The sequence below is a fragment of the Cibotium barometz genome, chromosome 62 (assembly GCF_041138505.1).
Source record: "Cibotium barometz isolate CiBa-2024 chromosome 62, ASM4113850v1, whole genome shotgun sequence".
Classification (NCBI taxonomy): Eukaryota; Viridiplantae; Streptophyta; class Polypodiopsida; order Cyatheales; family Cibotiaceae; genus Cibotium; species Cibotium barometz.
The window spans coordinates 27,382,268-27,409,137 of NC_141107.1; the positions used below are offsets into that span (position 1 = coordinate 27,382,268).

General features: G+C 45.0%; 1 protein-coding gene across 2 annotated transcripts in view; it reads left to right on the forward strand.

The window, feature by feature from the left end:
- The window catches only part of LOC147604312 (uncharacterized), a 63,719-nt gene extending 43,868 nt beyond the window's left edge, over positions 1-19,851 (forward strand). For both annotated transcript variants that reach the window (XM_086795606.1, XM_086795607.1), the window contains exon 7: positions 18,832-19,851. In XM_086795606.1, coding sequence (XP_086651732.1) covers positions 18,832-19,572 — 741 coding nt within the window. In that variant the 3' untranslated portion in view covers positions 19,573-19,851. The remainder of the gene's footprint in view (positions 1-18,831) is intronic.
- Positions 19,852-26,870: the final 7,019 nt, after the last annotated feature.

A 26,870-nucleotide genomic window follows, 5' to 3' on the forward strand; every position in this document is an offset into this window, starting at 1 on the left:
CTGGATCCACCAAAGCAAGTGTCATAACCGATGTCCAAACACCAGCACCTTCAAGAAGCAATTGGGTATAAAAAGACCAAGTATGATAATCGGTGGCTGGAAGCGCTTCATGGAATCACTGATTTGGGGAGGAGTGTGGGATGGACCATGAGAAATGAAATGAAATGATATATTAACGTCTTCAAAAGGCCAAAATGACCTATGGTCTTGGTCTTCATTCCTGGAACTGAGTCTGGCACTCTCACATCACCCTTGGAGGATCAACCTCCCTTGGGACCGTTACCTGAGAACCTATCTGGCTCACGGAACTGCCATCCCCATCTGGCACTGTGGAACACCACCAACAAACCTCCTGGGAGTTCTTCCCGATCTGTGTTCCTGCCTCGGGCTTCGAATCCGTGTACTTTCCTGTACCTTGGACCTGTACACCATCATCTGGGACTGATTCAGCGTTTAGCTTGGCTGAGCCTGATGCTCTGATACCAATGTAACACGCGGAAGCTCTGGGTAGTCTTCTTTCAGCCCTAAACAATCTTGAAAACCTTCTGATGCAAAAACGCACCATCTGATGCAAAAACGCAGGTAGAGAGAGAGTAGAGAGAGAGAGTGAGAAGTGCTGGAATTTCAGTATACACTATGGTACAAAAAGGTACATATCTTTGCAGCCCTTGGCTGTCTCCTTGAAAAGGTGATAACACACCAAAACTGCCCTAGACTAGGACTCCTAATGACTCATACCCCTAGTGGGTTGAATGAATAAGACATTGAGCACTTGGTGCCTTTTATAGGGTTCTTGGACAATGTGGGAGCTGGCCAACTACTGGTCGGCCAGTTCTAAAAGCATTTAATGCTTTTCCTTTTAACGCAGCCGACTGGTCTTCTTGTGCAGCCTGCTGCCCTTGTCCCCTGGTTCAGCCGACACCTCCTACAGCCAGCCGACTCACTTCTGCAGCCAGCCGACTGCACTTATCTGGATCAAGGTTTGCTCCAAGTCCTGCTCCATGTCCATCTTCTACTGGTTCATGTTCTTTATCTGCTTGCCCCTTCTGGATTTAGTCTTGAGAAGGTCCATGGCATTGCTGATGCACATGACAACTCCAGCAACAAAGGTAAGCATCATACACATCACTATCCAAAGATGTCTCTCATCGGTCGATGGCGGATATCCTCAATGTCCGCCATCGACCGATGAGAGAAAGATGGGGAGAGGTTCTGTGGCAAGAGAGAAACAAGAGAAGAAGTGGTTGGGGGAACCACCAAAGGGGTGGAGGGAGAGGGTACCGATGAAGTGGTAGCTTGAGAAGTAGGGGATAGGATTCGCTAGGAAGAGAAAAGAAGTCTAGAGAAGTTAAGAGTATTGATCTCTTGAAGCCATATCCTCTAAACGCAGAATCCTCCTTTTCAAATAGGGCTTGAAGCATCGAGACCTCCTCTAAAACTGAGCACGGTTAGTACGAGGATGAAGAAGAAGGAATGCAAGGTGGGAGCGTGGGAAAAAACCAGAAGAGGAGAAAAGAAATGGATCTCCAAGGTTTAATGGCACCACAGATGCTGAAAACACAGCTATGTGAAGAAAAACACAGCTTGATTGAAGAAAATGCAGCACCACTGAGAACGCAGCTCCCATATGAAAATGCAGCTCCTAGATCTGAAAACGCAGGTCTTTATGTGCTGAAATCTGTAAACAATAGGTTCTTGAAAGAAAATGCAGGTCCTAGAGCAGTTCCAGGTTGTGATACCATGTGAGAAATCTGTGCTACTGCTGTAAATCTGAAAACAGAGAATAAAACAGCATATATGTGTAGACAGTAGATTGCAAATGATCAAGAACCTGAATATGAATGAAGGTACAGCACGAGAGAGGCCCGTGAGTGCTAGTATGTACAGGTCGCGGCTGAAATCAGAGATGAAATGATGTGGGAATGAGGCACCTATTTATAATATATATAGGTCCTCATGAGCTGGTCGGCCAGGTCCTACAAGCGGACCTAGACGAAAATCCATAAAATGCTAAAAAAGGCACCTACAAATGGTGCAAAAATAGCTGATAAAATATGCAGTGGAGGGCCCTCATAAATGGGCCAAATACAAGCATGCAGGGAGTCCATTTGGGGATGAACAATATTTGAAACAAAAACACCATCTTAGCTTCCGTTACAAAAAGATGGTGCAACACCTTACAAAAGTAGGACATGCGAGGCCATGTTAATTGGAATGGTTTAACATGCCCTCCTTTCGAAGGGTGACCATGTCCATGCGTCACCAATAGAGGTTTCCACCGATTTCGTGGAAGGAGATGACAAATGGATTGTGGGATAGCCGTCAGCACGTCCGCCGTATGATTGTGAACGTGAGCACTAAGATGTGCAAAGAAATCTTTGTGCTAAGAAACTTGGGCTAACTCTGGCCTGATGTAGCACTTTCCATTTGTCCAACTGTCCATGAATAAACACAGTAGACTGTTGAGTATCCTCCTGTAGCTTGTTGGAGGGACGCTCCAGAGAATGGCCTAGAAAAACTTTGCTATCCACACTCCATCTAGTAATGCATCGACTCAAATGGATCACAAGAATTGCTTTTGAAGTCCATATGGCTTTAGCATGAAGACCGGTCTAACTTATCCATGATATCATTAATTCTCGGAACTGGGAATGGATTCTTGATGGTCATCTTTCTTTTGAATAAGTAATATGGGGGAGAAGAAAGGTGAGGAACTAAGGTGTACTTGTGGTATTAGGGTAGCAAAGACCAAGCTATGGTGGGTAGTAGGTAAAAAGCTTTCACATTCACGTGTGTCATCCTAAAAGGTAGATCCTTTTTTTTGCAAAAGACATGTCGTCCATTGAGGTGTTTTGTCATCACGTGTGTGTGTGTGAGAGAGAGAGAGAGAAAGAAGAAAGAAAGATTTTATTAACGTTTTCCAAAAGACCGAACTCGGCCTATGAGACAAATTAGTGTACCTGTGTGGGGTATCCTCTGTCATCCCAACAAAATGAAAAAGTACTGAACTAAAAAGCTGAATCTGGGTGTGCAATAAGTACAATGAGTGGGGGAGGGGATGGAGCTCTACTACTAGGAGAATGCAAAGCTATATGCATGGAGTATACAATCATGATATGCAACCTAGCTAGCTCCATCTTGTACCATACTGGGGATATAAAATGGTATACATCAATGAAGGGGGTGTCCACAGCTCTCTGAAGAACATGCCTGGGTGTGCTCTGAAGCGAGCTAGTTGCTCTGCACCCTCTCTGTGAAACTGAGCTCTGATCTCTGTCATCTCTCTCTGATATAGGTGTGGTGTCCGAAAGCCAGGTGTCCTCTGTCTCCTGCGGGCTCTGAGTGTCTTTGCTCTCTGGAGAGTAATTTCCTGCTGTGTAGGGATTGGGAGTGGGATGGATCTTTGAAAAAATATAGTAATCTGTGTCTGTCGTCCCCCCACTGGAGCTGTCTGAGCCTGTAATGATGTCTCTCTGTGACACTATATGTCTAGAATGAATCTCCCTAGTATGCGCTGGTCTGCTGCCTCAAAGATCTGGCGTAGGGAATGTGGCTCTCTGAATAAAATGGGATATCTCTCTCTGATGGCTGTATATGCTCTGCATCTGCATACATAATGCTCCTCACTCTCCACCTTCTCTCTGCACAATCTGCATACCCTCTCCTCTAGGGGAATCCGTGCTACTCTTCCAGTCTCGATCTCCAATCGATGTGATGAAACTCTAAGCTCACCAATAGCCACTCGGGAGCCGTGTGGTGAAAAGCCCTCCATGTATCTAGGCCTCTCTATAAATCCATCATCAGTGATACTCATGAAGTGATCTCTGTAGTATAGCATCTTCGGTGGAAGAGGCTGTGCAGGCGATATCCATGTTTCTCGTGTATAGAGCTGCCATAGGTCCTGTCTCAATACTCTGTTCCTCTCACTATGAGAGACGGATATGTGGTGCATCCCTGTCATACTGGAATGGTGGTAGATGATCCATGTCTAGGCCATGCTGTGAGAACCAATGTGTGACCTGTGCATACCATGATCCTCTGTCTCCTGCCTTAGCCAGCTGTCTAGATGCCTCAAAAGCTCTGTATGACAATCTGTCCTGTGGCATATAGTTTGGAATATGGCCTCTACCATCATAGGAGGCGCAGCAAACTCTGCTCGGATAATGTCATGAGGTACTGACGGTTTGCTGCGTATCATGCGTGCCATCATGAGGGCCTGTGGTCTCTCTATCTATGTCCACCAATGGGTAGCAAGGCCTGGCGCCCATACCGCTGCTCCATACATCAATGCCGGTGTGACTAATGTGTCAAATAGCCAGCCCTTCGTCCAGGGCTCCTGAAAATGCGCTTGGTGGCACTGTCTCTCTAGCATAGCCAATGCTGCATATCCTCGTGCCAATCTAGCTCTGGCTGCTGAACCCATGGTGAAGCGCGTGGCTGCTGCAGAGAAGGTAACCCCTAGGTACACATATGATGTCACTGTCACCAGCCTGGACATTTCCCAGTCTGAAAGGGGTCTGGTGGACTTCAGGATGTTTAAATATTTGGAAAGTACAAGCTTTGGGAATGGGGGATTATCCTAGAATACAAAGGACCACACTCCAAAAGTTTAGGAGAGTTGCTATTTTTGGCTTGACTCCGATGGAAATTCTGTTCGCGTCATTACATTTGGAATTGAGCAGATACCAAGAGTTGGCAAAGTGCCTAAGATAGAATGTCTACTAGTTGGGATATTTTTAGAGCTAAAGATTATGGGAGAACCCATCTCTTAGATTGGGACATGTGGCAAGAAAGTGGATCAAAGTGAGACAAGTGGCCTGACACTTGTTAGAAAATGGATCAAAGTGAGACAAGTGGCCTCACACTTGTCACTTCAGCTGTTGTGTGGCTCTCCACTTGTCATTGTAGCCTTCTCTTGCCATTTTAGCTCATGGGAGGCCCAAATCTATAAATTGGAGCCCTCTCTCTTCATTAATGGAGGCTCTCTTGCTCCTCTACCACCATTACAGGTTGCCCTAATGATGGCTACTCTCTTTCTCTCTCACTTGAAGGCTGCCCATGAAGAATACCGGCTGTTGGGGACTATTTTGGAGGCTTCCATCGCGAAGAAATACTGAAGGCAAGGGTATTTAACCATTTATTATGATTTCTAGCCATTGTACTTGTTGTACTAGCATTTGTACTTGTTGTACCTGTTGTACCACCCATTGTACCGGCTGTACCAACTTTTGTACTTGTTGTACCACCCATTGTACTGGCTGTACCAGCTTCTTTACTTGCTATACCACCCATTGTACCGGCTGTATTTACTGTACCAGCCCTTGTATTGGCTGTACCAGCTTCTATACTTGTTGTACCACCCATTGTACCGGCTGTACTAGTTTTTGTACTTGTTTACTTGCTGTTCCAGCCACCGTACCGGCTGTACCAGCCATTGTACCTGTTGTACCGGCTGAATGGAGAGTTGTACTTGCTGTACCCTCTATATTGCATGAAGACCCGTGGTTGAATCAGTACCCACACGGAGGTATATGGATTATATTGTTGGCTTGGCATTTCTATAGCCTATGTTCCGGCTTGGTTGCCTTGTGTTGGGCTGTGTTATGGCATTTGTATATGGATAATCCGGCATCTCCCGTGGGGAGAGTAAGGCCCTCAAAGCTTGTACATGATATTATTCTCCTTGGGTAATAAAATACTCCAAGGGGGAAGGGGGGGGGTCGGCCCATTCCGACCTTTATGTGATGTCACACGTGCAAGCACCATTTTCAGCATTTGTGGATGTTTTGTCTAGCTTTTATGTTTTATGCAAAGTGATGATGGATATGTGTTAAGGCTGTGGCCATGTTTAAATGTTTTAATATGCATTGATGGTATCAACAAGTGTGTCAAAGGCCCTAGTCCCCCGGGCACCCGCTGCGAGTTTTAGTCACCACCTCCACCTGGCATCCTGCGAGAGTGAATGTCAGCTGACTCCTGCCCTGTCTCGATGTATGAAAGACCATAACCTTGGTTTTCCCAAGGTTCACAGTAAGACCCCTCTGTGTGCAAAAATCGAGTGCATGTTGATGCTGTTGTAGACCTCCTGGAGACTCAGACACTTATACAATATCATCAGCATAAAGCATAATATGTACTGAGGTACCTACTAGATCAACTCCATCTCCACCTCCCCGTGTAATGAAGTCAGCCACCTCATCAATGTATAACTTAAATAGCGTTGGGGAAAGTGGGCATCCTTGCTTCACACGAATGGTGCTAGCAATAGTCTCGGACATACCTTCTAGGCATCTGACTCGCCCAAAAACTTGCTCGTATAATGCGTAGATGCCCCATGCCATATCTGCTGGTATGCCAAGAGACTGCAGGCGCTGAAAGAGCCTCTCTCGTGGTACTGTGTCAAATGCCTTGCGGAAATCCACAAAGCAACAATAGAGCTTTCTCTTTCTCACTCTGGCCTGATCAATCATACATCTCAAAGTGAATACATGGTCAGTGGTATAGAAAGCTCTCCAAAAGCTTGCCTGCCCTGATGAGCGTAAACCTGCTCGCTCAGTATATAAGCTAAGCTCTTACTCCAACATTGCACCATAGAGTTTGGCCAACACGTGGCCAACCATAGCCGTCCTGTAGTTGCTTGGATCGAGCATATCCCCTGTTTTGTGGATCGGCACAATGGTGTGCATCGTCCACTTCGCAGGCAAACCCTCTGCTAGTGCCCTGTTAAACAGGTGTGCAAGAAAAGGAGCCAAAGAATCTACTGCATATATGAGATACTCACCCTGTAGGCCCATATGGTCGGCGGCCTGTCCATGCTGTAGGCGGCGGATAGCTTCCTTTACCATCGAGTGGGTAAAGAAGCTAGCTGTGGTAGGTCGCGGCTCTTGTGGCTGAGGTATAGGTGGCTGCTGTGGGGTGTTGTATAGGCCCTCTGCATATGTGTGCCATGTCTGTGGGTCTGCAATGGGTGTCGTTGTCCGGGGCTCTCTGATGTGCCGCCATGAGATAGGGCTATCTCTACTCATGAAGAAATGGAAGATCTCTAGCTCCTATATCTGTGCGAAGGCCTGCTTTTGTGGCGAGTAAGTCTCCTCATCTCTCTCCTCGACTCCTGCTCTGTAATGGCTCCCAAGGCTCTCTGTATGTGGAGCCGTGAGTATGGGCTCTGGACTCGTCATCATACCATCTGTTCTGGGACATAGTCCCAGATCTCGCAGGCTCTTCTGAGTGGACACGATGTGGGAAGCTCTGTAATGCAGCCGTGTGTAGGAGTGATGCCAGCAGGGCTGTAATGGTATCCATAGGTGCCAGGGGATCTATGAGTAGGAGCCCATCCTCTACTCTGCCAGTGTATATGTCTGCCATGTCATGTGTGAAGTAGATGGTAGTGTGTGGCGTCGCCGGTCGGTATGTGGGGGGCTGGTGATACTGGTGATTCGGCTAGTGAAAATGCCAAGTATGTATGATCTGTCCCAATAGGACGAGGTGGGGTGGAGAATGAGGTGACAAGCTGTGATGCCTCCAAAGACCCCAGAATGTAGTCTACCACCGTGTCTTCGGTCCGTGTATGACCCCCATGTGGGAAGCATGTCAGCCCTCTTGATCTCGGCCACTGTAGCATCCCGTTATAAATAACGAGACGATGCCTGGCTCCCAACTCTAGTAAGTGGTCCCCATAATGTCCTCTGTCCTCTGGTCTAGTGTCCTCTAATGCCCGACTAGCCCCTATCTCCTCTAGATCCACAGGGTGGAGGATCTCCATGTCATCATAGTCATACACCTCACACTATCTGCTCTGTGTGGGCGTTGAAGTCACCGGTAAGAAATACCTCCCCTAGTGTAGAATAATGCATAATCTCCTCTGAGAGACAAGTGTATGGCGAGGTTCCTATCTCCTCCTCCTGTGGCATGTCCTCTGTAATGACATAGGAGGATCCTGATGGAGGAAAGTAACAAAGGGCTATGTATATTGTCACCAATTGGCCGACCATTTGGTCCATTCCTAGTTTTTGCGTCTCGTTCACTTGAGGCCAGGCCAGTGTCTCGTGTGAAGAGGCCAGTATTTTGCTGACATGGACGGGAGCCAGACTGGTGCCACCCGTGTGTTAGCAGGATGGTGTCGTATGGAGGGGAGCCAGATCAGTGCCACCCGTGACCTGGACTGTGTTCGATCCATGGGACTGTCACGCCATGGAAGAGCCAGTATTCGTGCCGTGTTTTGCCTATGGGACTGTCACACCATAGGGAGACTCGTGCCTGGAATTGTGTCTTACCTATGGGTAGGAAGACCAGGTTTTTTATGTTTTTATGTCGTGCCAGTTTTGTGCCGACAGATATTTTGTACTTGTTCCATGAACGGGAGATATGTCCATGTTACTATTTGCACATGCACACATGATTTGTATGCTTGAAACTGTTTTCGCATGACATGTATTTGTGTATTTGCCTGCTTGACGTGTTACTTACTGAGCGGGGACGCCTGCCAGTGAGTCGTGAAGTCTGCTCTGTATTCTGACGAGTTTTAGTGCATGTGAACAGGTGGTAAGTATGTTACACATGTTGTTTTAATATTTTATTCTAACCCTTTATTTTATAAGGTTAGGTGTTCACACTTATTTAAAAGTGGGCACCCCCTTTGGGCACCCACTTTGGGGCCAAGGTGGGGAGCCCCACTTTTAAGTGAGTGTGGGGGTGGGCATGGTCACCTACCCCCACAAATCCCCCACATGCATGCGTGGGTATCACTAAAGTTAACTCCACTATAATTTTATTAAAAAGACTTCCTCCTTCAAGCGTGAGGATCCATCGCATCTTTCTGGCGCTGATTCATCACCTGGTGATCACCTACGTTTGCTATCGAATCAGCTGCTCCACCACCCATATCCTCCAGCCAGCTGCTCCTCCAATAGGCGGCTGCCTTTCCCTGCACAACGACTGCTGCAGAGCCTTTTTGCTGCTGGCTGCGCCTACCTCTCTACAGGTGGCTGAATACCCTCTTCTGCTGGCTGCCCTATTCTCTGCACTACAGGCTGCAGCCAAAGCAGCTCCCCATGCTTCTCTACAGGCGACTGGCTACTGTTCTTGCTGTTCTACTGTCTATGTAACTGCTGGCTGCGCATGAGTTTCTACAGGCGGCTGGTTGACAGACAGCAGGCTGCGCTGTCCTCACCTCCACGTTGAAGATATCTGCAGATAACCCATCTTCTATCAGCTGTCACCTCCAATAGGTTGAGCTGCTGTACAGGCCAGAGGCGGCTGCCTTTTCCTATGCAGGCGACCATAACAAGCAAGTTGTGCAACCTCTCCTTTTCCTCCTCTGCACAGTAGCTACTATCAACAGAAGGATACAATTGGCTGCACCTCCACGCCATCTTCCTTCCTCCACGCTGCAGCCAGGCCTCTCCGCCCTTGCAAGTGGATGCTTCTTCTCTCACAGCAAGCGGCTGTACCCTTCGTGGTGGTGCTTGTCTTGTTAGTTCTACACGAGGCAACTCTTTCCTCAACAAGGGTGGCTTCATATTCTATGCAAACACCACAAGTTTTGGTCTCCTATCAACCATCTACAAGTAAGTGATTTTCAGATTTGAGTAAAGCATTTAATGTTTAAATCTTATAAGGGATTCATCCCTCTACGGCCACACCCGTTCGGTGCCGGGTTGTCCAAGCTGTATTGGCGAACCTCGGTCCAAAGGTGCTGAGATCGGGAGAGCCAGGCGTTAGTACGAGAGCGCCTGTTTGTGTGTGGTCTCGGAACACCAGTGAGGCGCTCTCCGCGGAGTCCAGTGAAAGCACAGGACCGTAGAGATTGGTCCACACTAGTGGTCGTTCTGCTTCGAGCTTCTACATCGAAATTCGAGCCTACTTGTTTGGTACTGTTTTCATATGTACATGGACATTATCTGGTTCTTGGAGCATTGTATTTATTAAATACTCCCAATAAATATATCATATATTGAGGGGGGGGTCGGCCCGTTCCGGCCTTAGTGTTGGTGTCCATTGTTCCATTTCATTTCATTTAATTTCAAGTTGTTTTAAGTTGTCCATTTCAAATTTGTGGTTTTAAAGTTGTGCTATTAAGCGTGTGGGTGTCCAACGGAGTCTTTCCCACTTGACGGGATCGGTTTCATTGGTATCAGAGCACGGTAGTTTCCCTCTTCCTAGTGGGGAAACGAACTTGTGTACTGGACATCCCGCTTTTAGCAAACTTAAAACACAATGGACAGCCAAGGCAACCCTTTGGAAGTGCCAAATTCGAGGGGTCCATCTAGTGCTTCTCGTAGGTCTGATGCCCTGCGTGGTAGGCACAAGCCCCTTGAAAGGGTTCTTGATAGTGAATCCAAGGGTCAACTGTCTCCAGGAAAGACAGTTATGCTTGAACAAGAGCCTGATGCTATGAGGGCTGAAATGGAACATATGAGAAAACTTTTGCAGGCTCAAGAGCAAGAATTAAAGTTTTTGCATGAAGATCCACATCTGCAAAGTGCTATTGAAGCCAGGAAGGCTGATGCTATGGTTGATGTAACTTTTGAATCAATGGCTCGTGAAGTGGGCAAGAAACCAAGGGAGTTGGCACTTGCCTATCTCCTTCGCAAAGGTGATATCAAAGAGGGGGATGACGGAGAGCTAAAATTCAGAAATCCACCTCGTTTGAAGCATGGAGATCCCGCATCCCAAAGGCTGAAATCTTTTATGCAAAAGGAAGAGGTGAGTGTCACCTCTCGACATGCATCCTCTCCACAAGGCACAAAGCCTGATAGATATATGTATGCCAGTGCTCATGGAGGGCACGAAAGTCACATGCATGCAAGATATGTATCTCATGGTGACAGGTCTACTTCCAAAAAAATTTTGCCTTCTGAGTTGTCTCATGGAGAGACCATGCCATATGCAGGTAAGTCATATGCATCTGAGTTTCGAGTTCGTGGAGCACATGCCACCGTGCCCCATGAAGCTTCTATGACGGCCCATGGAGCCCATGGAGATAGGGCTACCCCGTTGGATAAGGGGAAACGAAAAAGAGAGGACCATGAGCCTCATGCCAGGAAGCTCAAGGAATTCAAAGCATGTGATAAATCTGTCAAATTTGATGTCTTTCATGGTGAACATGATGCCTCTAAGGTGTTAGCGTTTGTGGCACAGTTCGACATTGCTTTTAGCGATGAGGATTTTACAGAAAAATCAAAGGTGCGCCATGCTAGCATGTTTCTAAAAGGGACTGCTGCCCATTGGTGGATCACTGAAAAGATCACCAAGGATCCCATCTCTACTTGGAAGGAATTCAAAGATAGATTTTATGCTCAGTTCTTGCCACCCAATGCAGAGCAAACTCTCACTCAAAAGTGGGACATGCTGGAATAAAAAGATAACGAGAGTGTGCAACAGTATGTTAACAAATTCTGGAAAGTGTTGCTGGAAGTGACTCCCTTCATGCTAATCACAGAGGATGAAAGAAAGAGGAAGTTTCGTTCTGGATTGCAACCTGCATATAGATCGGGTATTGAATTGCACCCAAAACATACGTTGCAACAACTCACAGCTTCTGCCCTTGCTACAGAGCAATTGGTGCTCAAGATTAAGCAGGATCAAGGAGGTTCCAAGGGGAAGGACAAGGCTGTCCCAAATCAGCAAAAGGGTGGACAGCCACCTAAAAAGAACTTCCGGGAGCCTTACAAGGGTGGTAAAGCTGAAAATAACTCATCAAAAGAACAGGGCCCAAGGAAGAACAAATTTGGATTAACCCCGGAGCAAAGAGAGCAATATGCTAAGGATGGAAAATGCTTTTCTTGTGGTAGCAAAGACCACATGTTCCGACAATGCCCAGATCGCAAACCAAAGCACGAGGACAAGCACAACAAAGCAAATGTTCATGCAGTTCCTGATGTGCAAGGAAATACAGGTCATGATGCAAAAGAGCGTATGGTTTGCAAGGCTTGGGGGCAAATCAAGGATCAGCCCGCACTCTTCATGTTTGATGATTGTGCAACTGACAATTTCATCTCTATGCAAATGGCAGCTGCATTGGGTATCGAGGTTGAAAATATGGGACCTCAGATTGAAGCTGAAGCTGCATTTATTGGCAAAGAGGTGCAGGTTACCCCTTTGATTGGGAAGTTGCGTATCCATATCCAGGGCTACCTTGATAATGAGCATTTCTTAGTTGCTCCACTGAATGGATGTGATGTATTGTTGGGCAAGCCGTGGCATCATAGGCTTGAGCCCCGCAAAGACTACAAGTCCAATATGATTTCTTTTATGCATAAAGGCCGCATGCATTTTATTGATGCTGGCAAAGAAGGGGATTCCATCCCAGTTGTATCACACATCCAAATTAATAAAGCAATGAAAAAGAGTCTTTCAGCGTACTTGGTTTTTGTGCGTGATAGTCTTGTGCCAAATCATCAAAATATGGATGCTATGTCTAATGATAGGCTGAATTTTCTTAATGCATTCAACGATTGTTTTGCTGACTCATTGCCAGGTGAATTACCTCCCCAAAGGCCCGAAGATCACCGTATAGATCTTGTGCCAGGTAGTTCTCCACCTAACAAACCCGCATACCGAGTGAGTGCTGCACAAGAAGAAAAAATTATGAAGCAGGTAAACGAGCTTTTAGAGAAAGGTTTGGTTCAGCCCAGTTCCTCACCTTACTGCTCTCCTGTGCTTCTTGTTCAAAAGAAGAACGGATCATTCCGTATGTGTGTGGACTATAGAGCTTTGAACAAGCTTACCATCAAGAACAGATTCCCAATTCCACGTATTGATGATATCTTGGATAAGCTTGATGGCTCAGCTTGCTTTAGCAGACTTGATTTGAAGAGTGGTTATCACCAGATACGCGTGGTGCCACACGATGTCCATAAGACTGCTTTCAGGACAGCCTTCGGATTATATGAATTCTTGGTAATGCCTTTTGGTCTCACCAATGCTCCTGCTACTTTTAATCGTATGATGGATAGGATATTCCGATCCCATCGCAAGTTTACAGGAGTCTTCTTTGATGATATCTTGGTTTTCTCCAAGAATGAGCAGGAACACAGAACTCATTTGGTCACAGTGTTCGAAGAGTTGCGGAAGCATAAACTTTTCGTCAATGCCAAGAAAAGTGAGTTTTTCCTTTCAGAGATTCATTATCTGGGACATATTGTATCCAAGGATAGAGTTGCAATGGATCCTGCAAAGATCGAGACTATTCGGAATTGGCCCGAATTGCAAAACGTACATCAAGTACGTAGTTTTCTGGGATTATGTTCATACTACAGGCGTTTCATAAGGCATTTTGCTATGATTGCCACTCCTCTACATGATCTCACGAAGAAGAAAACTGCTTTCAAATGGACTTCAAAGGAACAGGATGCTTTCTTGCAGCTCAAGCATGCGATCATATGTGGTCCAGTATTGATTGTTCCTGACTTGCACAAGTCATTCGTGGTTGAATGTGATGCTTGTGGTGATTGCATAGAAGCTGTCCTAAATCAAGAAGGGCATGCAGTTGCATACGAGAGCCGTCGTTTGCATGATGCTGAGCTTCATATGGATATCTATGAGAAAGAGCTCTTGGCTGTAATTCACGCCTTAAAGATTTGGAAACACTACCTTCTTGGGGTTGAATTTGTAGTCAAGACAGATCATCAAAGCTTGAGATACTTTCTATCTCAAACCAAGCTTTCAGAGAAGCAGATGTGAATGGCAAACTTTCTTTCCATGTTTCATTTTCAGATTGTGCATACTCCAGGAAAGAAAAATGTGGTGGCCGATGCACTATCTAGGAGGCCTTATGTTGCTGCAATCTCAGTGGCCTCTCATGGAGATCTATCTGCTATGAGAGATTTGTATCATTTGGATGCTGATTTTTGCCATATATGGACTGATTTGATGGCTGGTCATTCACATGCCTCTTATGTTATCAACGAGGGTTATCTTATGAAGGATAATTGCCTATGTGTGGTGAAGGATTTGCGTCCAAAGGTTATGGACGAATGTCACGCTCCACCTTATGCTGGTCATAGAGGTATTATGCCTACTACTCGCATGATTCAGAGGTATTTCTTTTGGCCAAGCATGCGTAAAGACATTGAGGCTTATGTGCGTGCATGTATTACTTGCCAAAAGGTGAAATTTGATAGGCAAAAGCCTCCAGGTTTGCTTCAGCCATTGCCTATTCCCTCGCAACCTTGGCAAAGTATCACGATGGATTTTATTATGGATTTGCCCAGATCCCAGCATGGGAATGATGCTATTTGGACTATTGTGGACAGGTTTAGCAAGCAAGCTCACTTCTTGCCCGTCAAGAAAACCATTAAAGCTGATCATATGGTAAAGCTTTTTCTTAGTAATATTTTCAAGCATCATGGTATGCCTAAATCCATTGTTGGGGATAGAGATCCCAGGACTACAAGCCTATTTTGGAGGGCTTTATTTGATAATATGGGTACTAAGCTTGAGTTTTCATCAGCTTATCATCCCCAAACGGATGGCCAAAGTGAAGCTGCAAATTCGGCCGTATTGGATTTGTTGAAGTGTTATGTGGCAGATCAAAAGAGTGCATGGGAGAAGTATCTTCCACTTGTTGAGTTTGCCTACAACAATACAATCCATGCTTCCACAGGAAAGGCTCCGTTTGAGATTATTTATGGCAGAGTGGTCTTGCCACCCATCCTTCGTACCAAGGATGAGATTTTTGCAGCTGATGAATATGTTCGTGACTTGGATGTTGCCTTTGGTCTGGTGCGGACAGCCATTGCAAGATCTCAAGATAAGCATAAAATGGCTGCTGACAAGCATAGAAGGGACGGATCATATCCTAAGCTTTCTCCTCGCTATTATGGATCCTTCAAGGTGATTCACAAAATCAATGAAGTGTCCTACAGGCTTGCTCTACCTAGTCATTGGAAGATTCACAATGCTTTTCATGTGAGTCTATTTCGGAAATATGTGGGGCCAGATCCTGATGAGCTTGTCACAGAAGATCCGCCAGAAATTGAAGAGCTTGAGGAGATCCTCCAGCCAGAACAGATTGTTTTTCACAAGGAGAGAAAGCTACCTGCAGGAAAGCTTTCCAGGAGATACCTTGTCAAGTTTAAGAATTATTTGCCTATTGATGCCAAATGGGTAAATGAGGATTATTTTGCAGATTATCCGCAATTGTTGCAGGCATATCTTGAGGCTTTTCAGTTGAGGTCAACTCTTTAGAAGCCCGGGGGGATGTCACCAATTGGCCGACCATTTGGTCCATTCCTAGTTTTTGTGTCTCGTTCACTTGAGGCCAGGCCAGTGTCTCGTGTGAAGAGGCCAGTATTTTGCTGACATGGACGGGAGCCAGACTGGTGCCACCCGTGTGTTAGCAGGATGGTGTCGTATGGAGGGGAGCCAGATCAGTGCCACCCGTGACCTGGACTGTGTTCGATCCATGGGACTGTCACGCCATGGAAGAGCCAGTATTCGTGCCGTGTTTTGCCTATGGGACTGTCACACCATAGGGAGACTCGTGCCTGGAATTGTGTCTTACCTATGGGTAGGAAGACCAGGTTTTTTATGTTTTTATGTCGTGCCAGTTTTGTGCCGACAGATATTTTGTACTTGTTCCATGAACGGGAGATATGTCCATGTTACTATTTGCACATGCACACATGATTTGTATGCTTGAAACTGTTTTCGCATGACATGTATTTGTGTATTTGCCTGCTTGACGTGTTACTTACTGAGCGGGGACGCCTGCCAGTGAGTCGTGAAGTCTGCTCTGTATTCTGACGAGTTTTAGTGCATGTGAACAGGTGGTAAGTATGTTACACATGTTGTTTTAATATTTTATTCTAACCCTTTATTTTATAAGGTTAGGTGTTCACACTTATTTAAAAGTGGGCACCCCCTTTGGGCACCCACTTTGGGGCCAAGGTGGGGAGCCCCACTTTTAAGTGAGTGTGGGGGTGGGCATGGTCACCTACCCCCACAAATCCCCCACATGCATGCGTGGGTATCACTAAAGTTAACTCCACTATAATTTTATTAAAAAGACTTCCTCCTTCAAGCGTGAGGATCCATCGCATCTTTCTGGCGCTGATTCATCACCTGGTGATCACCTACGTTTGCTATCGAATCAGCTGCTCCACCACCCATATCCTCCAGCCAGCTGCTCCTCCAATAGGCGGCTGCCTTTCCCTGCACAACGACTGCTGCAGAGCCTTTTTGCTGCTGGCTGCGCCTACCTCTCTACAGGTGGCTGAATACCCTCTGCTGCTGGCTGCCCTATTCTCTGCACTACAGGCTGCAGCCAAAGCAGCTCCCCATGCTTCTCTACAGGCGACTGGCTACTGTTCTTGCTGTTCTACTGTCTATGTAACTGCTGGCTGCGCATGAGTTTCTACAGGCGGCTGGTTGACAGACAGCAGGCTGCGCTGTCCTCACCTCCACGTTGAAGATATCTGCAGATAACCCATCTTCTATCAGCTGTCACCTCCAATAGGTTGAGTTGCTGTACAGGCCAGAGGCGGCTGCCTTTTCCTATGCAGGCGACCATAACAAGCAAGTTGTGCAACCTCTCCTTTTCCTCCTCTGCACAGTAGCTACTATCAACAGAAGGATACAATTGGCTGCACCTCCACGCCATCTTCCTTCCTCCACGCTGCAGCCAGGCCTCTCCGCCCTTGCAAGTGGATGCTTCTTCTCTCACAGCAGGCGGCTGTACCCTTCGTGGTGGTGCTTGTCTTGTTAGTTCTACACGAGGCAACTCTTTCCTCAACAAGGGTGGCTTCATATTCTATGCAAACACCACAAGTTTTGGTCTCCTATCAACCATCTACAAGTAAGTGATTTTCAGATTTGAGTAAAGCATTTAATGTTTAAATCTTATAAGGGATTCATCCCTCTACGGCCACACCCGTTCGGTGCCGGGTTGTCCAAGCTGTATTGGCGAACCTCGGTCCAAAGGTGCTGAGATCGGGAGAGCCAGGCGTTAGTACGAGAGCGCCTGTTTGTGTGTGGTCTCGGAACACCAGTGAGGCGCTCTCCGCGGAGTCCAGTGAAAGCACAGGACCGTAGAGATTGGACCACACTAGTGGTCGTTCTGCTTCGAGCTTCTACATCGAAATTCGAGCCTACTTGTTTGGTACTGTTTTCATATGTACATGGACATTATCTGGTTCTTGGAACCCATGGAGCATTGTATTTATTAAATACTCTCAATAAATATATCATATATTGAGGGGGGGGTCGGCCCGTTCCGGCCCCAGTGCTGGTGTCCATTTTTCCATTTCATTTCATTTAATTTCAAGTTGTTTTAAGTTGTCCATTTCAAATTTGTGGTTTTAAAGTTGTGCTATTAAGCGTGTGGGTGTCCAACGGAGTCTTTCCCACTTGACGGGATCGGTTTCATATATAACCCTGTCCTGTGAGAGCTGTAAGCTGATCCACATCTATTTAGCCTCTTTGATCCTGTGCTACCACTCTCAGTCTCTCCTGTAGCTCCTGTCTGAATAGAACTGTTACTCCCCCCGACCCTCTCGAGGTACCCTGGCGTGTGGTCCTCCTATATGCTGACTCCCACTGGAATCCCTCTACTCGAGGTAGCCCTCTCTCTGGGCTCTGATGTGTCTCTGTTAGAAGTATGATGTCTCTCCCCACCATAACATGCTCCAATCGTCCAGGCTGCACCCATAGTGAACCATTATAGTTCCATACTGCCATGTGTAGCTTTGTCAGTGGCTTGGTCTGTGTCCCATAGGCCCCAAACTGCTAATCCATGGGCCGGCCATCAATGATGACCCGACCATCTCGATAGAAGGCCTTCTTGCCTTCTCTCCTCGCGTGTAAGAGTCGTGGCATGCAAGCTCTCCTATGCTCTAGCTGCATCCTCGTGAGATCATCATCCAAGAAAATAGGAGCTCCCTCTAAGCCTCGTAGTATGACCCTCTTCCTCATGAAGATGGTGCGTGTCCCCACATCCCGAAACTGTATGATGAGAGCTCTTTTCTTTGTCATGTCTTTCTCCGCGCTCCAAGCTTTGAGGAGGAGAGGGGGGGGGGGGGGGGGGGGGGGGGGGCGCTCATGTGAGTAACCAAGTTTTGTGCATAGTGTCCGCCCATCCCCCTCGGGGGTAGAATCAGCTACCTCGGGAATCCCCGTGACTCTCACATTGAGTCTACGAGCATGTCGCATCCGCTTCTCCTCAATGGTGGTGTTGACGATTTGGAGCCCCTCTTTTTGGGCATCCTCTTTCACTTCCTTTTTGATGTTCCTCTTTACCAGTTCTACCCAACCCTCCCTTGTTGCCTCGATCTTACCTTCTAGGCTCTTGGTGACTGCCTTGGTGAGTTCCTCTTTGATGGTCTCTTTGTCAACTTCCACAATCTCCCCCTCCTCCTGTGGTGGTCGGTCCCTTAGAGAGATCACCTCCGCTTTGAGGATGTCGATTTCCTCCTTCATAGTGTCCCGTTCCTTCTTCCATCCCTGTTTCTCCTCTTTCCATGCTTCTTTCTCCTTCTTCCCTCCTTCCTTCTCTTTCTCCCCCTCCTCCCAAGTCTCCTTCTCCCTTTTCCAAGCTTCCTTCTCTTTTTGTAAAGCTTCGATCTCCTTCTCGACTTTGGAAAGTCGGTTGATGTTGTTGATGGCGGAGTCCGCCGTCTTCTTGTTTTCTCTGATGGAGATGTTCAGCTTATCCTCAGGCGGATGCGCAGACGACGGGGAGAGAGATGCAAAGGCGGCGGGAGAGACATAGAGAGTGGACAGCGGGGAGAGAGAGAGGTGGGAGGGGATGCACAGGTGTGTGTGTGTGTGTGAGAGAGAGAGAGAGAGAGAGAGAGAGAGAGAGAGTTTCTAAATATGATTGGGTTTGTGCAGGCACAATGGTCGAGAGCTCCTGCGCCTCCTTTTCCAAATTATACGCTTTCAGGACCAGTTCCAGGTCTCAACCTGCAACCCAGGAATTCAAGTGCTGTTCCTGGTGATCTAGGGCTTTTATCTCAGCCAATGCATATGAATAATGGCACTCATCAGCTGCCTGAAACAAGCAGCTCCTTTTTGTCTGGTGATGTTGCTGCTGCTCCTGCTGTTCAGTTTCCAGATGAATTGGGCCTTGGATATTCTGTTTTATCGAGCAATCCCCTTCTCAATGATGTGGAAGCATCATCAACCAGAGGGCACACTAGTAGCTCGGCTTCTGCAGAAGTTTCTGCCAGTAAGTCACAGCAGGGTCGCCGTATATCTCAGAGCAGTCCCGGGAACTCCAACTTGGCAACTGCTAGCAGTAGAAATGAGCCCTTTTTAGGAACACAGGATGCAAGGGGAAGTCGACTTGAAGCTCCCCATCTCCAAACTAGGAATCCTGACCACCAACAACGAGCTTCAGGTCATCATCCAAGCTCTCCGCCCTTCATGGATAAAAGGGCTTCTCAACAGGCTCCAGCTAGAGGTAGTTTGGGTTCTGACTGGGCGGGGAGCAACCAAAGGAAAGGAGCTTCTCGTACAGTAACTGTAGATAGGGTTTCAGTAGGGGAAAGGGGATCCGCCTCATCTTCAAAGCTGAAACAAATATATGTTGCCAAACCAGCTGCTCCTTCAAGAAACTTGGATGCTGCTTGAAGCTGATTCTGGTCAGAGTGCACTTTGCTGAACGGTGCTTATGCTGTGCATTTTGATGAGTATCTCACTGCACTGCACTGTAATTGATTCATTTTGGGCGGTTGAAGCTCTTCACATTATTATGTGCATGAGATTGCAATAGTATTCTTTGTGGAAGTGGGAAATCTGTATACTGAGTAGGTCCTAAGGGAAGAGGACGGAGCTCTTTTTTGCAAGCTGCTGTTTAGCCATTAAAGTTTGAGTATAGCTTGTGGCATTATGGTTGCTTTCGTAAGAAAATAGACCTCTCTCTCTCTCTCTCTCTCTCTCTCTCATTCTCATTCATCCCCGTGCTTGCAAGTCCATGTAACTTGATGCACTGTGTTGTAAGGTGTTGTATACAAGTGCTGATATCTGATTACATCCCATGCAACATTGAAGCTATAATGGTCCTTAGTCTTTTTGAAATCAATAGTGGTTCTTGGTGCTGACATCTTGCATTTTAAGGTGTTAAAAGAACTCAACAAAAGCCAGCTTCATAAGTAGTTCATTTTGTGCAATTGCTCGCCCATTACATGATCGGGACAATATAAATGGAGGGTGTGCCATGGGGAAAGGTAGCTAGCAGCAGAATTGTGTTGAGCTACTTAGTTTTAAGCTTGTTTAGGTTTGTGCAGAACCTGTTTTGTGAATTTAGTGCTTGAAAATGTGTGACTGGCTAGTGCTGCATTACAAGATGTCAGCTTGTTCTATGTAGTATGACAGCGTGATGGGGGAGGAGAAAAGTATCTGAATATCCATAGAGCTTGCTGTGTCCTTTATACTAGTCCAAGGTCCTTGATTCTTGGTGACCAATAATAATCTCATCTTTGGGTCAATGTCAAGTTTCTCAGCAGTCACATTTTATGTTTCTTTGCCATCATGTAGTGTCCCATCCGTGTGCTAATGTTTTTTGTTTGAAGTATACGAGGGTGATACTACTCATGATTCGATCTAAGAATCTTGTTTGGCTGTCAAAGCTTTGTATGGGCATTCCTATGTGCACGGCGAGGTAGAAATCGGTTCCATGAAGCACTAAAAGTACTTACACTAGACTTTAAGATTTCATGTGGAAAGCCTAAGCACAATCTGCTGTGGATGTTTGCTCTTTGCATAGTGCCAATCTTTTCCAAGCGCTGTCTGTTTTCACTGAAAGAGTCATCACATTGCATCATCTTTATTATGTATCCAAACTGTGATCGTTATCATCGTGGTCATGGTCACCCATACTCTGATCATTATGGTTACCAGAACCAGAACTGCAATGGTTATGGTTGTAGTAAAAGCAAAAAATGGAACAAAGAGATGGTTGTAAAAATGCTCTGAGAGAGAGAGAGAGAGAGAGAGAGAGAGAGAGAGAGGGTTGATTATGCCTTCCCTCTTAGTTGGCTGAATGAAGCAGGGGAGTGTAGTTAAGCAAGCAGCATAGCTTAGTCTCAAGAGGAATCAATAAGCTTAACTTGCAATAGATTGAGTAGGATGCCATTAAAAAGCACTAAATAGCTTTCTCAAGAAATACTTATTAAGTGCTAAAGGAACTAATTGCGAGCTCTATGCTCACTTGTCTCATCATAAAAATGTAATGTTGTAGGAACATAAAAATATATTCCTAGTAGAACTTCTATGATATCATAAAATTGGACAAGTTTCTCTATGTAGCAAGATGATATTGTTATGAGAGGGAGCATGATCATTGCATCAAATGCCTTGTGTAAGGATCATCAAGGATGTAAGCATGTATATACTTTTAGAAAACTTCCTAGAAGTGGTAATCCCAATTTTCAAAATTGCTTTGTTAGCAGATTATAGATCTTGGCTTGGAAGGTCCATATACAGACACAATAAAAGCTACAAATTTTCCAATAGAAACCATGGACTTAGACATTTTAGGTGTGATGCGTAATACACAGGTTGGGTAACTTCCCATGATCTTAAGCATGCTCAAGGGAAGATATAAAGACGTATATGTACTCTTATTTATTTATAGGAGTGATACATCATGCAATGTATATGTGTGTAGTATGCTTGATGATAGGGAGCACCAAGGTCCCCCCATCATTGGGTGGGTCCGAGCACCAAGGCCCCCCTGGGTGGGTCCTTGGTGTCCACAATGTTTTTAGAGGGTAATGTGTTTACATTGTCATAATGGTGTGAACTATTGTTCTCATATGAGAAGATAAGAAAGCATGATCATGGTGCTTTTATTGTATCACAAGAGATTTGTAAAGAGTAGGCATTAACAAGGTAATACTAGATTTTCTTTTTTGATATCCATGGATGAAAGAAAACTGATGGAACTTAGTTCCTCCACACTTGCCACTAATGTGTGTTAAGATATGCAATACAAGTCATCATCTTCGTCAACATAAGATGATATACCATGAAAATGGTTATGCCATTGAGAAGTCCAGATTATGGAACTTGTTTTATGGGACCCCTTGCATGTTGAGAAGACAATACAACCAAAAATCAACACTTTAAATAGCTAGATGTAATGCTTGTAAAATTGAGAGTAGTAGACCATCCCCCACGGGTAGCACCTCTCTTGTATCCATCCAACAAGAATCAATGATTAGGACGAAGATAAATTATTAGGCTCTAAATTTAAGATTGACATCTCAACTAATTGAGAGAAATCGACTTTCCCTTGTGTGAGATAGAGAGCTCTTGTCTAGAGACTCTTCTCTTCTTCTTCTCCTTTGCTCTAGAGTGTGGTAATGTTTCTTCTAGGTTCTCATCTCCAACAACATAGCTACAAGCTATGAGTGGGTTATACCTTTAAGAGCATCAATAAACCATGGTGACAACAGTGGGAGTTCCAATAAAGGTTAGCTACATAGTTGAAGTGAAGCTTCATTCACGTTGTACAGCAAATCCCTAACGATAAGAGAGTCTTTCTCACCATTTTCTCTTGGTTATGATAGACCATTTATGTGGGTATAACACTCTCATGTGTGTCCCACCATTTTCTCTTGGTTATGATAGACCATTTGTGTGGGCACAACACTCTCATGTGTGTCCCCCCTTGAGAGGTGGGTTTGATCTTAGCGACATCTCTCTTAAAGCATAGCAAAAGCAATGGTTGGAAAGCATTAACATCAAATGAATAACCCCAAAGAATAGACTAAACATAGCAAAATTTTTAATATGCCTTCTATTGTATGGTGCAAGCGCATGGTGATGGCATCCTCACCATTGCAAAGGAAGAAGCATGTTTAGCAATTTATTTGTTTTTTATATAGCTTTTTTTTGCAATTTCCCTTGAGAAAGAAGAAGGAGATAGAGGAGGGGGAGTTGGGGTTCTCTCTAGGATACCTGCCCCAAGGACTAATCATCACTCCAATGCAAGCTCTTATTTCACTAACTACTCTCTTGACCTAGACGATGGCACATGAGTAGTGGAGATGACAAATAGTAGAGGTAACCTTGACAAAGGACATAATGACTAAAGCATTGGGACTCCTTGTGGCACATAAACACAAAAAGATGTCTCTAGATGACATAGACTTGGGCTCGTGTGTGAAGAACAAGCAGAAATTAGGTGTGGGTATATGTGGGTATGCTTTTCAATAATATTTCAGATCCAATGATACCAAAAAAGAAAGTAGAGCAAAATGTATGTTTATTGAGATATCGAGCTCAACTAGTGATGTGTACATTGATGATCTGCCTGAGTGATAGCTTCCGCACTTATGCCACTGTCATGGTTAGTGAGATGGTGGGTGATATGCTGTCAACACATTGGTTTACATGAAGCTACTTTGGTGTACTGTAGTTATTGAGAGGAGAGTATTTATGTACTCTTATCTCTTTAGTTTTTTATAGTTGTAAAGAAGAGAAAAGAATATAAAAGAATTGAACCATCCATCTCTCTTGTGTACTTATCTAGTCTTATGTGTGTGTGTGTGTTTCCTTGTTTTGTAAGGAGCTCAAGATCTCCGTCTCCACCCTATTCTTCTCATGGTTTCAGAGTGTTGGTGTGTGTGAAGAGCTCACAAGGTAAGCAAGAGAAGCAATACATGGGTAAGGCTGGTTCCATCTCTTTCCCTCTTTGATTTTCTAACAGCGCCTTTGGGTAGTTGTGACAGCTACAAGCAGACAAGGAAGACATTAAGGCATCCTACTATGTTAATTGAAATCTTATGCATTTTGGGCATTTCGAGCCTTGTTTTAGCTTTCCAAGTTTTTTGAGCACTCTGTGAAAATGTCCATTTTGATTGTGTATGCCTAATTTCTGGTCAGAGCAAAATTGCAGCAGAAATTTGTTTGTTGGACAGTTTGTGTGGGGAATTTGAGATCTGCAGGTTGGTGGTGGATGTATGTTTATGTTAATGTGTAATATAACAGGTGCACAATACCGTTGTGTTAAAGATTACAAAGTTTTCTATAAGTGCAGAAGTATTTGCAAGCACTACTTGGTAAGTTGCTCTACAAGTAATCATGTCTATCCTAGATTGTGAACGAGAAGTTGGACAAGAATAACTTCCAAGCATGGATATTTAGGATGTCTGATTTCCTTATGGGAAAAGGATATTGGGAGTTCATTATAGGTTATGAAAAGGAGCCAGACATTACTGAAGAAATCCCCACCCCCAAGCATATAAAACATGGCATGAAAGAGCCAAAAAGGTGTTGTACTAGTTGTTAGTGTGACAGATTCTGTGATTATCATATACATGATGCAAAAATGCCTAAGAAGGCTTGGGACACCTTGGTGAAGATATACAGTACAAACGCTCAAGCTCAAAAAATATAGTTAAAGTAGGAGCTGCATAATGTGACCAAAGGAAAGCTAAGTATAAATGATTACTCGATGAAGGTTAAACGGCTTACAAATGCCCTTGCTTCTATTGGATCACCAGTAGATGATGATGATATGATGTTGGTGACCTTGGATGGTCTTAGCAAGGAATACAACGAGTTTCAGACTTCCATTAGAGTTCAAGAGAATTTTTCTAATTTTTTGGAACCGATTGCTCTCCTTATCCGCGAGAGGAGATAAATATTGGGGGAGGTTCTTTTTTTTTTAAAAAAATCACATAAGTAGGCCTTCTACTTAGATACAGATAGAGATAGAGGTAGATCATCATCTAGAGGTTGAGATGTAAGTCATTTTGGAAATAGAAATAAACAACATGAATCTAATGTACAAATAGGTGGAAGAGACCACTCTAGAGGTAGGTGGTGCTAGAGAGGCTGAGGTGGTTGGCAGCAAAGAAATCAAAATGCAAATAACATGGAGTGCTATTACTCTGGCAAACTAAGGCACATTGCAAATGACTGCTATAAAAAGCAAAATGATATCAAAAGTGGAAAGTTATAGCAAGGCAACTATGCATCATCAAGTTAACAGGGTGATGACATAAGCGAGTAGATGTTAGTGTCACTTCCACGACAGAAGATGTGTCAGGATCGAGAGATATCAGGTATATAGATTCTAGTGCCTTTAATCACATGGCCATAGTCATGGTGGAGTGGTTTAGGGATATGCAGAAAATGAAAAAACCGGACTATTTGGAAAGAGTGATGATACTGTGGACCCCACTGCGATAGTTGGTAAAGTGTCTCTATGTAGGATGACAGAATGAAGTACCTAAGAAGATGTACTTCATGTTCATAATATTACAAAAAACCTCTATTGGATAAATGGTTGAGCATGGTCTGTACGGGAGATTCAATCCTCATGGGTGCTTTGTGAAAGACTTCAAAATTTAGTGCTACTTATTTACAAAGGGTAAAAAAATTGGTAAGATGTTTACTTTAGATGTTAACATGCCGGAGGTGAAGGTAGCCATGTTTGCACATGGGATGTGTCATTGCAAATATTGACATATGGCACAAGTGCATTAGTCATGTGAATGTATGGCACGAGACTGAAGTCTATACATGCCCAAAATATTTTTGTAGGTTTGAAGAAGTTTAAGGTTGATGGTATGCACAAATTATGTGAAGAATGAGAGCTTGGTAAGCAGGCCAAACATGCTTTCTTACATGAAAAGTACATCAGTGCAAGGCCATTGGGGTGGATGTTGTACATTCTGATGTATGATGGGGACCGACCAAGATTGCAACAATTGCAGGTTGTATATTACATTCATTGATGAATCACTAGCTGGATCATGTAAACTTCTTCTTGCAAATCACCATACAAGAATGCATTCTTTATATCCATCTGATGTAAAGACCAACCCTTCGTTGTGCAGCCATAGCAATGACAGTTTTCACGATTGCCATTCTTGCAATCGGGTGGAATGTCTCCTCATAGTTAATGCCATATGTATGTGCATAACCCTTGGAATGTCTCATTGTAGGTAATGCCACATGCATGTGCATAACCCTTGCCAACTAATCTTGCCTTATACATATTCATAGATCCATTTGAGTTATGCTTGACCTTGTACATCAACGCATATCCATCTTTCTTCTTATCCTTAGAGAAAGGCACTGATTTCCATGTCATATTTGTATCCAGTGCTACCATCTCCTCGTCCACTGCATTTTTCCATTTCTAATTTCCAAGTGCCTACTTAAAACAAGTGAGCTCTATCTCTTGTATTGCTTTAATCATGTGAGTATAGTGATGGGTTATATATCCATCATATATCTCAACTTGTATGAGATATCTAGCCCAAGTAGACCTATGTACACCTGCTGGGTGTACTCAAAACAACCTTGGTTCTCCGTATACAAGGAGTAATCACTCACAGAATGCTAAGCTCCTCATCAAGGCTCACCTCAAAGCCACTAGATTACCATTCGCATAAGAGTGACCTTGTCAGGACTATGGTCCTACGGAAGTCGAACCCTAGCATAAGTTAATAGCTTTCGGAGTCTCGAGAGTATTATTAGTGCTAGTGGGGTTCAAGGGTTAATGGGCGTTAGGGTTTGGTCGATGTGTGTACACATCTAAGTTAGCACGGCTCTTAAGTAAGATGGGCGGCCGGGCTAGGAGGTGTGGACACAGGCCAGGGTTTTGGTATAAAACCCAACGAGAAACCCTAACTCGTCATTATATGGTTGGGAGGTGAACCGACTTCCACCCTCTCTTCTTCTCCATGCCTAGGCTATGGCGGCTTGAGGAAGACGTAGCCGTAGCGGAGGCGTTACACTGGTATCAGAGCCAGCGGCGGCGACTGACGTGACCTGCACGAGAAAGAGCTCAACGCCGCAGCAAAAGAAATGAACGCAGCCGCCGCCCATACGGCGACCTACACGAGCGCAGCCGCAGCCTACGCGCGCCTGCGTGAACAGCCCACAGCGAGCGTCTCCGCCGCCTACCC